Source organism: Dermacentor silvarum, chromosome 11 (genome assembly GCF_013339745.2).
Source record: "Dermacentor silvarum isolate Dsil-2018 chromosome 11, BIME_Dsil_1.4, whole genome shotgun sequence".
Classification (NCBI taxonomy): Eukaryota; Metazoa; Arthropoda; class Arachnida; order Ixodida; family Ixodidae; genus Dermacentor; species Dermacentor silvarum.
Genome location: NC_051164.1, coordinates 76635110 through 76650104, shown reverse-complemented (window position 1 = coordinate 76650104; position 14995 = coordinate 76635110). Strand labels below are relative to the sequence as shown.

General features: G+C 44.3%; 1 protein-coding gene across 1 annotated transcript in view; it reads right to left on the bottom strand.

Annotated features, from left to right (window-relative positions):
- Positions 1 to 991: 991 nt before the first annotated feature.
- LOC119433599 (mucin-5AC-like) overlaps positions 992 to 14995 on the bottom strand; it is a 36973-nt gene continuing 22969 nt past the window's right edge. The window contains 7 exon segments of the mRNA XM_049659399.1: positions 992 to 1384; positions 3994 to 4078; positions 4851 to 4968; positions 5951 to 6005; positions 6303 to 6356; positions 7391 to 7500; positions 9547 to 9591. Of these exon segments, the coding sequence (XP_049515356.1) occupies positions 1073 to 1384; positions 3994 to 4078; positions 4851 to 4968; positions 5951 to 6005; positions 6303 to 6356; positions 7391 to 7500; positions 9547 to 9591 (779 nt within the window). The 3' untranslated portion in view covers positions 992 to 1072.

Sequence of the window (14995 nt, the reverse complement as noted above, 5' to 3'; positions counted from 1 at the left end):
CCTCCTCATCACAAACATCCTCCTTACAAAACGCGTTCACTGGTAGGGGGAAGGGGGGGGGGGCACACTAAGCAACTCCCCGGCAGAATCCTTGCACACTGGTGCCGGCGAAACACACCATGCCGCAAGTCCAGAGAATCGAGCTCCTTCCACCTTTCTCCAGGCGAACACGCAGTAGTAGTCCATGCAATGGCCCACCACCCATCCTTGACCTAGCGCGCACTGCTCTTCAATTCCCGCCTCACATCACTTTCCTCGACAACGACAAACTTCATCATCTCCAGAGAAGACAGCACAAGCCGTGGTAAAAGTCCCAGCAGCTGGGCAAGGGCCTTGTGACAATCGGTGTCACGATGGGAGCACTTTCCTCACACCGCGCACACAGTCCAGGATTGGAGGCGCGGCGGCAACTCTCCGGGTAACAGGTGGGAAAGAAAAACGGCAAATGGTAAGCAGCAAGATGCAGACAGCTACTATCTATTATGCGCTGCATTCATTCTACGATATGCATTTAAGATGTTTAGGCTGACTCCTAAACCAAAAGAAGGCCACCGCCTCAGCTGAGCTTCTGCCAACTCCTATGCACTTTGCCTGGCACACAGTCTCAAATGACTAAATGACACTATACCAGAGTTCTAATTCTCAACGAAGGTCACAGACGCCTCCTTTCACTCTTCGTGCCTAAATCCATCCTTTCCGCAAGTTTATACAGCACTGCTAGCCTACGATAACCAAGTCCCTGAATGACAGGTTCCCAATTGAATTTCCTCTCTTGGGCCTTCATTCCTGCAAGGATTACAAACAGCGTTTTCAGACTACCCCTATCACCCTTTTGTAACGCAAAAGTTCCCGCCTGATACATTGATAGCTAGGTGCGCAGCTGAAATCGTCGGTGTTCAGACCAGACTTGACGGGCTTTGTAAACAGCCACTTGCTGTCAAAGGGCTATTGTCACTTGCGAACTCTAAATTTTTTTTTTTAGATGGCCTATTCATCGGCCATCCATGCACGAACGCTTCCGTCAGCACACGCTGCCTCATCCAAAACAAGAGGGGGGAGCCTTGCAATATGCTCAGCCACCCTCCAGAGTCCCGCAGCGGCACGGGTGGTGCACAGTCCAGCACTGCCACAGCAACAAGCGTCCCGGCGTCAGGTCTAACCTCGCCAGATGCAAACGAGCTTCATCCCTTCCGCTGGTGCGAGCATGGCGATGACGGTGGCCACGGCCGCAGGGGGACGCAGAACGACGTGATGGGGTGCGGCGGCGGTGAGTGGGGCTCCTGCGCGACGAGCGGCCCCGGCGGCGCAGGATACTGCGAAGGTTGATGTTTTCGTCGACGGGAAACAGCTGGCAGAGCTCTTCAGCCACGCGAGGTTCGATTTCCTGTCGCAAGTGTGACCAGACAACGAAGCAACAAGAGTTAGCTCTGTGCGAAAGCCAGCAGCACATAACATGATGCACCAATGTGAAAGGGAACGCCAGATTTAGATATAAAGCGAATGACTTTTCTTGTTCTTACACTGAAATAAAACAGGCTCCACTAGTGGGATTGCACGCAACCGACGACAGCAAGCGACATTCTGAAATACACCTCTGCAAGAATCACTGATAGAATATCGATGTGTTCCTTTTCCCACTGGTACAGTGTGTATACAGCACAGTCTAATGCTATAAAAGCCATGCAGGCATGTGCGCAGGTACCACAAGCCAAGCAAGTGGGATCCCATTCGTTTCGAAACAAAGAAAAAGTGCAAGAAATGACTGGGACACAAGACGTAGCATGGTGAGCACTTATAACTTTTTCTGTAATTTTGTCCCTTGCTCCCCCTAACCCTTTATTTTTTCCTTTTAAGATGCAAGATAGTGGTAAGTGTTATTGGCTTATGGGACAATTATCACTCGATTGCTTGCATAATCTTGACACTAAAATTTCAGAATTTTCAGGTGCTTGCAACAATGTTCTGGAATTACCTAATTCAAGATGCAAGACTTGGGAACATTTTGCATGCACACTGCGACCTTCCCTAGTGCCTTTGATTCTCTGCCACTAAGTTACTGCTTCCACTAGAGGTGCTAGTTAACAGATCAATCAATGCAGATGATCCGATGGACATTTTAAAAGTAGTGCTTCAAGTGTAATGAGTTTTTTGTAATGTGTAACGCACACACTGCTTAACCATTTCACCAGGGTCATAGTGCTAAGCTTAGAATTTCAGACCACTTTGGCTTGAACACATCACAAAGCTAGATGTCCCAAGCAAAAATTTGAATGAGGAACAGCCAAGTAGCTAGTAGAAAACACGGCCAGACTTTTCTGCACACAGAAGCACCAATTTTTTTAAGGCAACTGAATGAAGATTAACATGGAGGCCAATACAAAATGTCAAGGCATCAAGGAAAGAAGTCAATGTAATGGGGGCTAATTGGGCTACCTAACTTGCAAAAGGGTTTGCAGTCAAGCACGTGTATTTAGAACGAAAACAGCGCTAACTAATAGGTCTAGAAAGAGAGAGTGCTGACTTACAACTGAAGATTTATTTTGCATGCCAAAATATACAGTGTAGTCTGCTTATAACGTAAGTTGCTGGAGTAGCGAATATCTGCACTATAAGTGGTACCGCACTATAACCAAAACGATTGTTAAAACCTGCACATATGCAAAACATGTAGACCAAGCAGCCGCGTATATCCGAGAATCGAAGCGTGCATCCGAGTTTTGCATCCGTCTAAATTTACGCATGTGTAAATGTTTATGTCCAAGTACCTGCGGTCTTTGCATGAAGCAGGTAGTAACAATAAATTTTTTTAATGACGGCGACCGAAATTTCAGGCCCAGTACAGCATCTCATCCGATTTCTCGGACTGATAGATGTATGCACAGTGTTGACGTGGCGACCGCAGACCAAGTTGCCGCCATTCGAGTGTTGCCCGTGCTCTCACTTTCGTTAACAAGGAGGTTTCTCCCGCTTGCAACGAATTTCGTTGACTCGGCACCAAACCACAACTTTGGTCGCCGACAAGGCGCGCTGTTTAGGCCTAGCCGACGGGGGTGGTGAGTGGCACGCCATCGCGGAAAGCTCGCCCTTGATATGTTCGTACCCGTAGACGATTACATAGAGACTACACATGCGATCACGCGTATGGGCAGAACTGACAACAACACATACGAAGCAGAGTTTAGTTTATCGGGCGATCAGCCGCGGCAACTACTACAAATGCCTATCAAGTTTCCATGTGCGCACACTGGTACGAACGGCTGAAACCCACAAGTGCACATAAAGCCTCATAGCTCCAAACTAAATATGCAGAACACTGCTTAAACTGGCAGTGTCGCACGCTCAATATATGCACTGCACGACGTGCATCACGAAGGGTGCACAGAAACTGAAGCCACGTTCAGTGCAAAGCGCACCGCTGATAAGCAGCCGAGCAAAAGGCTTCTCCGTTGCCTAGGCAACGTGCTCGCGTCAGGCTGCCGCTGCTTTTTTTTTCTTCGTTTATTCGTTTGCTTCGCATCTCATGCTCCTCCTCCGCATCACTCTCGTTGCTCTCCTCTCCCATTGGCGGGCACAACTCGTTGAGAAGTGTGCTCGCTACCACGCTTGTCGGCGGGCTTTTCTTGGGGAAGTCACATTACAACCAGTATTTCTTCTTGCGCGGCTGCACTGTAAGCGGTATGCGTATACGTGGAGTTCCATGGGAGGGTAAACGGGAGTCGGAAAAGGCCGCGTTGTAGTCAGTTCTGCACTATCAACGGTTGCGTTATAACTGGTCTGCATCTGTACTTCATACACATTTGTGCATGTGTGTACCTTCCCCTCCCTTTGCCTCATTGGTTTACTATATAATTTATTTATTACATATTTATAAATGATTTATAAATGTTTTCTGATCGTCACTGCCTCATGCCACTACATCGTTTCTGCATGTACATTTTGTTGCACACAGCAACCACAAAAATACGGTCACACGATCCTCTCTGCCTGTATTACCTGTCCATCTCGACCTATCTTGACTTGCTTTCCATCATTCCAAGGGTTGTATAGATGTGCAGTCTTGGTGAAAGGGAGCTCACGTCTGTAAGGAAAAGAGGCAGCAATGAGTACACACGCATAAGGCAGCAAAGAAGCAAGAACGGTGAAACTGATCTATTTTTCTTTTTTTGGTCTGTTTTTTGTGCTTGCCATGGTGTTGCTGGCAAATGCCTCTGCACATTCCTGGGCTGCCTTTATAGCCACAGCTACCTGAGCAGATCAACTGCCAGTTTTCTAACTGGGGTAGAGGAAACTTCGCCTAGAAGTGTTGTCTGGCAGACTTATTGGGTATTCGACAAACTTTAACACTCACCAGAGTGCAGTGAGCTCATATCCCCGCTGGGCATTGTACACTGCGGATGCTCGCTGAACAGCTCATGTGCAACAGCTCACTAAGCAATAACTGCAGCAGTGAAGCATGCCTCACAGGCACATGCCTTGCTGCCACAGCAGATATCTTTGGGTTTATTCGAAGCGGCTGCACTTCCTGAACTAGTGCTGCTCAAAGATAACCGACAAAGAATGAGTTGTTCAGCTCTCTTGCAAGTTCGTTGTAAGTTATTAAAAGTTTGTTTCTATATTTCGAAGATGTGTTTGGCGAATTGCTTGGAATATTGCCATTACAGTGCTTTAAGCATGTATACATTTTTTTTTTGTGTTCTTGTAGTTTTATTACTCTTCCTCTCTGTACTTTATTTTTCATGAAACAATTTTCTAACCGGCTCCTAAGGTGGGACAATTCCTTGCGATTGTGCAATCGTGATGAAGCCAAGTCCATAATTACATTCAATAACAAAATCACTGCAATTCCTCACCTGCAGATCCAGTCCACTTGGAAGACGCCGCCCAGAGCCCTGGCACTCAGACCGGGCGGCAGCACCCACTGGATTGTAGGGCAGTCGTGGTTCGACTCCGACGCTAAACGTGCAAAACCTGGATAATAGTGAAGGCGGGGAGCAACATTGCACATTCAACAGATGATCACGCCATAGTGGGTGACTCCAGATTAATTTTGACCATCTGGGGCTCTTTCTAACTAGACAAGCGTATTTTCATTTCAGCCCCACTAAAAAGTCCAGGTTTAAACACGCAACCTCGGTCTCCACAGCGCAACAATGTAGCGACTAAACTGCCACAATAGTTATGATCCAAGTCGCTAGCTGCAACATTTCTGCTGACAATGTTTTTTTTTTTTTTTTTTTCTGCTAAGTGTGGTGCATCCGCAAACCATGACACATAATTAAACCATTTAAGTAAGGCCACACGTGTATTTTCGATTCAATAGAACCTGTACCATATTCTTTCACAGCATTCTTCTTTCTTCTTTCTGAAATTTTACGTGCCAAAACTAGTTCTGATTATGAGGCACGCCGTAGTGGAGGGCTCTGGATGAATTTTGACCACCTGGGGTTCTTTAACGTGCACTACAACGCAAGCACATGGGCGTTTTTGCATTTCGCCTCCATCGAAATGCGACTGCCGCGGCCGGGATTCGATCCCGCGATCTCGTGCTCAGCAGCACAACGCCTTAGCTGACTGAGCCACCACAGTGGTAACAGTTAGTTACATTGAAATCGTGGGTAGACAAACTGGCTTTTATTGAGGCTAAAATTACACGGCCTTCAATGAAAAGCAAAACGATTTGTTAAATCAAGGATTACATTACACTGAAGCTCATTATATCCAGGTTTGACTATTTGTCAAACAGCAACAGCCAAACATCAGGCTAATGCCCCAGAATATCGGTATGCACCAAATGCTTCAGTGGTGCACAGACTACCGCTTCAGCCTACCTGAACGACACCTGCACCTTGAATGACAACTGTACAAAGCTACACGTTTCCTAGACATTTACCTCCAAATTATGCTATAACAACAGCAATGACCAGCAAATTGGAGTTGAAAAAGCACTCACCTTGGAACTTGCCACTTTCCTTAACCGAGTAGATCAGAATGACATTTTTGCACTCCTGCAATGCAACAGGTGACAATTTAATTTTTACCACTGGATAACTGGGCATCTAGGACGCACAGCATAGTCCACTATTTGAATGCTCAGTTTGTATTCTGCCGCTGATTATTACCGACAAATGGCATAAAGATCCACAGACTAATTTTGTAATTTTAAGTATAAACGTAAGTCAAGCTGATTACAATAGCCACATCTTTCCGATAATGGCAAGGAAATGTTCCAGTTATATTGGCTTAATACTGGTTAAGCATTCCCTTTAACACTGGTATCTTTGTATATGATTGACAAAACTTACCCTGAAGGCCTGGTTCAGCTTAGCTTCATTTTGAGGTGGTGTTGACCACACCCCCTAAAAAGAGAAAGGTGTGTGCCACAAGGTTTAAAGTTTTGTTCTGGACAGCATAGAGCCGGCGCTTTATTTTACTTTAAATAGAACACCAAAGAAAATACTTCAGTTATAGAAGTTCAATAGTACGTTTAGAAAACATCTGGCTATTCAAGAAATTTGAATGAGGTAAATCATTACTATCCAAAAGGAGAAAGAACCGACTACATAACTACATAATCGGAACACAAATGTCTGGGTGTTCTTGTGTGCCTTCTTTTTCTCTAGCATAATTTGTGCCATCATTATTTTCATTTGCAATTTGCGCCATCATTATTTTCATTAGCAATTTAAATTACGAGACACTGCATTAGAATTTAGTGAGACAAAGTAAGCCCAGCTGAGTAGAATTTTGAGTCTTCGTCTGAGTGAGCCTGGCTGAGATAAATTTTGGCAAGTCTGAGTACGAGTGATCCCCAAGCACAAAACATACTTCGTGAGCGAGCATGAGAGAAATTCGTTTATGTTGGCAACCTACAGTTAGAGGGCTATTTTTGTTGGTTGTTCAAGCTAATTAGGTTTACCATAGTTTGCAAATGGCGCCAGACGACATGTACATCATAGAATGATGACGACATATGGTCTTTCATGGCGCTATGAGCCAGGTGTGCCTGAAAGCCCTAACAACAGAACAATGCATGACAAGCACTCAACAAAGAAGACAGGATAACCGTGTAGCATCCTGTCACAAATGCGGTGAATTCCCATTTTCAGGCAAAGAGAAAGCTGAACAAGACAATTCCTGTCACTTAACACTGACCCCCACAAAACATTCCATCACACCTAACTGGGAAGCACAAAGCCATCCAGTCCATTCAGGAGAACCTATCAGAAAAAATAACAGCTCCCGCTGTTGAAACCTGTTAAAACCAATAGTTGGTATGGTTTATCGTAAATCAAAATGGATGTTTCTAACATAATGCCTTATATGCTTTAAGCTTGCGAGCTCATAATATAAATGGCCATACAATCCACGATTCTCCCAGTGAGCGACTCACCTTGGCCTTTGAGAGCACAACATTCTCGTGGTTGTTGCTTTTCACCAGAAAGAATCTGGCGTTCCGGAAGAAGTACTTCATGAGGTGCTGATCAGCGTGCTCAGAAATCTCTGCAGACAAGCAAAAAATTTTTCAAAAATAACAAAACAATGTGTAAGCAGACTGTGCGAAGTGGCTTCCATAAGTGCAGTCACCAATGGTGCATCACCGCATGAATCACTAGATTAAGGCAAACTTGCTCCTGTATGTCACGTTCACTGCAGCAGTTCTTTTTGAAGTTTCTTTTCCTGTGAGTAATGACCCACCAGTGAGTCACTAAGGGGTTGTGCTCCTTTGAAACTTCAAGGTGTAGAAAGATGGCGCCACGACGCCTCAGATCAGAAAGCAAAAAGAATTTTTTCTCTGTGCTGATTTCTAGCATAGATGTGACCGTGACCCAAAGATGTGACCGTAGCAACTGCCATGGCCCACCCGTCAACGTGTTAAACAGCGAACGTGTTAAACATTTCTCTACTCAACACTACGCCAGTCAAAGCAGAGGAAAGCACAAAGCTAAAATTTTGTAACCAGGCACTGCTCCCAGTGTCCGCCAAGAGTTACTGAAGTTCAGGCATATTTGTCAACTCCTGTCGTGGGAATGATTTACGATAGATCAAAGGCCGCTGCACTACTGCTCTAAGTCAGATCAGGATGTCTGAGGAACATGCAGTTTTAGGAGAAAGATTTGCCAACATTATTTATTTCACGATACTGCACGCTACAGTGTATGCATAAAGGATTCTAGTGTGTAGAAATAGTGCAAACACTGTAAGGCCTATTTTCTAAGCCTGCCACAGTATCCATCCAGAGGTCTAGGAAACAGTAACCCTGTCTTGTGCTTTGAAGATAATAGAGGTAAGGAAAGTGAATCTGCGAGGAAGAACAGTAAAAGGAATTTGAGATATTGGTAGCACAAAGCCAGGGAAGATAAAGAATAGACTTAAATAGAAATAAACTTTCATCGGGTTCAACAGTATTTTAACACAAACTGAGGTACTAAGGGCCAATAACTGCACAAGGAAAGTAAATATAAGAACCACCCATTTCAAAATGGATTCTCATAATATCCATTCATCCATCCATGGCACAGACGAACATTTTCGAGTCAGAAGCTAACTTGTGAATGAAGAGCTCAGCGGCTCTGCAAAACATGAGCCCGCTATTCCATCTTCAATGGAACTACTGCAGTGAATTGGAGGCAAAGAGGAAGCAGCAAATTCGAATCTCACTCAGAGATAAGAGTAATTATTTCGCTCAGTCACGTTTTTGATGAAAAGCTGACAGACATACCAAGCGAGGACCACATATTTGATCTCAATAATAGTTATGGCAATTAGTAAATGGCAAAATTGCATTTCATTTAGTCTCACCTCACCTCTACAATGATTGTATTTGTGATTACTCAGCATTTTTGCAAAGTTGTCTTAATAAAACCCAGGTAGGCCTAACAAAAGGCACCATATACGCAAGAAGGTAGAATGCTTCGATTTCAGTCATGTGCATAACGCCACTACATTTAGCACTGCCTGTGAACTAGTGCTGAGGAACAATATAATAAATGCCTCTCCCAGGACGTGCATGTAGCATAATTTCTTGTGGGCATTCAAGCAAATGGTTAAAATACTACGCTAAACCTGCACAACTGCCAGCAAAGCACATAAATGCTTTGGAATGTTCATTTCTTCGAAGACACAACAATTAACTGAACTTAATGCCTGCCCATGTGGCCAATAACAGGCCACAGAGAGATGCCACACAGACTCTGAAGCAAGCACATTTCAATCACTGACAGTACATTGCACTGCACGAATACTGATTGTTTTACCACTTCAGGTACTTTACCGTGCTCCTAAATTTAAGTACATAAGCATTTTGCCTTTCATTCTTACTGGAATTCAGCTACCTCAACCGGAAATCAGAGCCTAGAATACTCCATACTAGAATAACCCACAACTGAGCCAGCAAGGGGAGTCAAGAGATTCTTGGTGCATTCTCATTGCCAAATGCAACAACTTCAAATAATTGTAGTAATCATGCGTGTCACTTTTAACCTAATTAATCTCGACGGTATAAAGATTACCAGACTTCATCTACAGACTCGGGGGGCATCAACTCACCTCGTCTACCAACAGATGAAGAAACTCGTGGCCGCTTTGGCGTTCCTGAAAAGAAGACGCCACCTTGTCAGCTACATGCAAACCAAATCAGTTTGTGCTACAGATTACCACAAGGGCAGAGTTTTCTTATGATTTGCATGTGAACTTAGTGCGCTGCTATTTTCAAAGTTAATGTTCGACTTTCATAATCTGTCATGAAAGCACATGAAAGTGTAGCAAGGGCATTAAAGAGCAGTCAAACCTTGATATAACGAAGTTCTACTTGCAGCGGAAAACTTATTTTGTTAATTCGAGGTTTTAAATTTTCAACAGTGAAAATTTCACGAATTCCCAGAACTTTCCTGCTGGATGGTATCTTGTCAGTAAGAACTTATAAACAAATTGCAAGAAGGTCAGGCCATAATAGTGCGGTTATGAGCGCCAGCATGTGCAGTGCCGATCGGGCCGAGAGTAATGCTTCGGGGTAGCTCATGGCATCCAAGATTTGCATGTTTTGTGTTGAGCAGCGCCATAAATCTTGGGCTACATGCCTGACCACACTTAAGGCCGTTTCACATGGTGCGATTTTGCACTGCGATTATCGCACCGGAAGTGCGATTTCCGTCGCATGCGACGAAAATCGCAGTCGCAGGGCAGTTTCTGCGATTTTCGGCTGCGACCAACCGGTTGGTCGCAGCGTCGCAACGTCGCAGCAATCGCTGCGATTTTTCCGTCGAAATTGCGCCGAGAGGTATTTCGCAGTCTGTTTTGGAAAATGGCGGCGGTCGCTCAACGCAACGTTTATAGATACTTTTTTGTCTATAAATATTGGATCAACGAGCCTCGAACAGTGCAACTAATTGAGTGGAGCCTTGGATTACGCAATCGGTACGTAACATCAGCACCGACACGCGAACAGTGCAGATAAAAACTCGTAGGTCAGATTCGGTTCTGTGATTTCTACGAGTTTGTTGACACGCTACGTTGCTAATCTGGCGACGCTGTTTTTTAGGTTGGCTTCGGGTGCTGATAGTACGTACTTTTGCGTGATTTTCCGTTATTCACACGCGCTGCGAGTGTGTAAATACTACGAGGTGTCCCTCACGGGAAGGCATGGCCTTCGGATGTCGTCCCAATTTTCTGGTTCTGGAGACAACTCGCGATATACGAAAACGCCACAGTTTTATCGCCGTATGCTTTTACGGACGGAACAATTTAAAGAATATGCAACTACGGACAAATGCTGTGGTCAATAGGTCACGCTATACGCGCGACCATTTAGTTGCAGTCGGTTGGTTAGGGCTTTCATGCGCATTTTCCCCAATGAATTATCTCATTTCAAGGTTCTGTTACTTCCGCTGCGAGACGCAAAGCGAACGTGCAAACTGGATATCGTAATGAATGTTCTACAATAGCATATTTCACGCTTTGACTGGGAATAAGCAGTATTGCCAATTTATTTTCGAAGCAATACTTAAACAGTTTTTTTCTCATTTTTCTGATGCATCATTTTTCTCCTGAATAAAAAAACCAATAAACCTTCAGTGTGTTGCAGACTTTGTATCCTTACTGCATCTGTATTAACCCTCACATTAAAAGGTAATTGCACATTTCGCTTACTTCAGTGCATCGAATTACTTTTGTTTATGCTGGTTGTAACATATTGCAGTACTCTAAGAAACTACATAGCCATAAACATCCTTGCCTTTTCTTGCTTCTCTGTCTCTACTTCCTGTAAAACACATGCAATAATGCGAAAAGCAGGCGAACACCTTGTTTTTATAAGCAGTAGATAACTCATTAAACAAAAGCAGATCAAAATTGTGCAGTGAAGTCAGCCGGTTGCATTCCTTCGTATGAATGATAGTATCTTTTCAAGTGTGGGTGGGTCTTGCATGTCCACAGCTCATAAAGTGTGCAGACTCATCACGAGGCGTAGGTATAGCCCATCAAGATGGAGGCAATGTTGCTAATGAGTCTGCACTTACATGTATTACTGCATAAACTCGTATAACCATATCCCATCATTACTCAATCGAGCTTGCTCAGTCATATTCACCAAAATTCTACTTATCCGAGCTTGCTCTGACTCATATTCACCAAAATTGTACTTGGCCGAGCTTGATCTGACTAATATTCACAAAGATTCTACTCAGGCAAGCTTGCACCGAGTCATATTCACCAAATATCTACTTAGCCAAGCTTGCTCCGACTTATATTCATCAAAATTCTACTCAGGTGAGCTTGCACTGAGTCATATTCACCAAAAATCTACTTGCCGAGCTTGCTTTGACTCATATTCACTAAAATTATACTTGGATCAGCTTTCCCCGACTACCACATGACAATATTCACTAAAAGTTTACTCAACTGAGCTTGCTCTTACTCGTATTCACCAAAATTCTACTCAGTCAGGCTGAAACGAACTCAGACTCACGGTTAGTTCGAAGTCTTAGTGAGCCGACGTTTGAGTGAGTTCACCGTGCTATGTATACATTACATTATGTGACCTGTGCGGTGAATAAGCAAACATTGTCTATGAGTACGTGTTGCATCGGGTGAAATAAGGACAACTGTAAACACTGCAGTTAGTTTTCTAGAGTTCAACTGACCGTTGCGTGAAAGCTTCGCCTCATGTCGATTCAAGCAAGTGCATTGGATCTGCATCATATTTTTTGCCAATCCTGCTGTCTGTCCTAACCATTACTGGGTGGCCACATTTTGTACATTTCAACACAAAGTTTAATAAATGACTGTAGTGCAATATATTAAAAAAAAGATGCTTGCATCACTGCACGTATAACAATCAGAACATGACACAAACACATGCACATAAGATGCACACAAATGATAAATACATAAACAGATGGAATCAGCTAGCCACCACCTATTGAAAAAAAAAAAGAAAAAGCCCAGGACTACGTATAACCATTCCCCTTGCCAGGTACATGGGCTATAGGAGAAACACACGTGCAACCTAGCAGTTACCTCGAGGTAGCAGCTATGGACGCTTTTGCATTCGCAGCTGGCCACTCAACCACTCAAGTGTGTTCAGTGTGCACTTGTACTTAGGCACCCTTTTTATTGTCTGTATCTCAAAAATTTAATGTGGCTCCTCAAAATTTGGGAATGTTTGGATTCTGAGGCTTGCAAAGGTAAATATTTTTATTCCATTTTCGTTCAAGGTGAAGGCTCATACAAAAGATTAGAGATATTGTCAGTGCCCCTCACTTTCTCTCAGAACATAAGTGGTCTGTTATTGAGATTCTAGCAGCTTTTCAACAGCAAGAAAGGGAATCAGCTTCCCCTGTTTTCAGCATTGGGTTAATGCAGGCAATTCAGGGAGGCATAAAGTTTTGCTAATACAATAGGTTCGGGAATACCAGATTAGACTGTACCTTGAAACTTTCCTTGCACTTTCTTATTTTGGTGAAATAACCCAGTTTTAAATGGCTCCAGTTAGCATACTCTAACATTGGTCTAATATAGGTTAAGTACATGACTAGCTTAACAGACTGGGATGCTGGCTTTCATTTCCAGGAGAGGAATCATAGCACCTGCTCCAGTTGCATATGTTTTTGGTTATCAGGGGTATTCAGCCTCACTTTAAGGATAACGTGCTGAAGCAGGTAGAAGCACACGCATGCCATTAGCGGATAGTTTCGATAGCTTCTTACCTTACACTTGCCACCATGAATACAAAATTTTAGCGTTCGATTTTGTTATTAAACAAACAAACGTACTCCTAACAAGGTATTTTAATGTTAGCCGTGTGGCTACGCGGCTGCGCTACGTACTGCAGCATATTAACTTAAGCTTCTTGATACAGATTCACAGCACACTAACAGCGCAAGAAACAGGACGAGAAAATAGACGACGCCCATGTCTGCCAGAATGATACGATACTACGTACACAAGTGACTGCAGCTCCTAAAAAAAATGTGGTGTCGGCTTTTACGCCTTTCGAAATATTCAGAGAGCACTTGTATGAATAATTACAGCACAGGCGCCGAGACGGACGAGCCAGGCTGGCGCTAAGATAAACGTTCACAACACAAATTCCATTGCACGTTCAGTAATTACACACAGATCATTTGCGGCTTTGTTCAGGGGCAGACGTGAGCTTTTGGGTTGGTGCTTGCTGCTAAGTTTGGTGCAAGAATATTGCTAGGAGCAGGAACCACTAATGCGCAATCACGAGCAATACACACACATCCGTTTTTCAGAAGCTGACGTTAATCACGGGTAGCGCGAGGGTCTCTGCGTTGACATGACGACTCCGCCGAATCCCGAATACTGCATATGCGATGACAACAGCTATAAGGGCTTGTTGATAGGTCCTCTTGTAATTTGTTTAACCGCAGGTAGAACGACACAGGCATAAAACACACACAGAGACAGCACACAACGCTGAACGACCACCTGCGAACAGCTGTTTACGTCCGCCATTTCTCCTCGTATTGAACTTCACAAACCGCTGTTGCGCACTCCAAAACAAACTAAACTTTGAAGCGCTTTTAAATTACAAAACGCACGTATTATTTGGTCCTAATAAAGAGAGGTCAATTATATTATAACGCGCACGTCTTTTTCATTACATTAAACGAATTTATGCGGCGTGTTCGTCAAAATCTGGCAGCAAGCAACCCTGGGCGTCGCATAATCGCATTGTTGACATCGCACCATGTGAAATGGCCGTTGCGAATTTCGCATCTGCGAAAATCGCAGCTGCGAAAATCGCAGTGCAAAATCGCACCATGTGAAACAGCCTTTAGTGTTCACAGCTGTTTTACAATGGCGCACACAATTAAAAACCAAAGTGTAAAAAGATACGGATATTTGTACTAAGGAAAAGAAAATGGCGCAGTTTCGCCAGAAAGGCGGAGCATTGAAGGTGATTTCAAAAAGACAGGAAGATAGGTTCATAGTTTTATCGCTGACATGCACGCTCAAGCAAACATGAACAGATCCGAGTCTACAACCATGAACACTCGCCGTCACAGCAGGAACCCGCTTCGTGTCTCGGAAACTTGAGATTACCTGACCACCAACACTAGATGTGCGGGAACACAATACGCATCAAGGCACCAACCATCTCGGCTCGACCTTTGCACTGCTGCCGATTACTTCCAAGATACAGCGCGTAACCCAGGTATGGAAAGCCAAGCTCAGCCACGGCAAGGGTAGAAGAGGAGATGCACACGCTAGGGGGAGGAGGTAAGTAGGCATGCGTCTCCTGCCCTCCAGCTTGATCACATTACCGCGCATTCACCACCCTCCCCGCTCCCCTTGCACTGAAGGAACAGTCAGCTCCCGCGTTTCTCCGAGCACTCCGAGCTGCCATGCGGCCCGCGGCCTCTGCAAGTTGTTTACCAACGCGACAAATGACACAGCAGTGTTATCAGCATATCGCGTCCCAGCACGCGCACTTTGACGGCGTTTTAATGTGAAGCATTCTTTGCCTCATTAT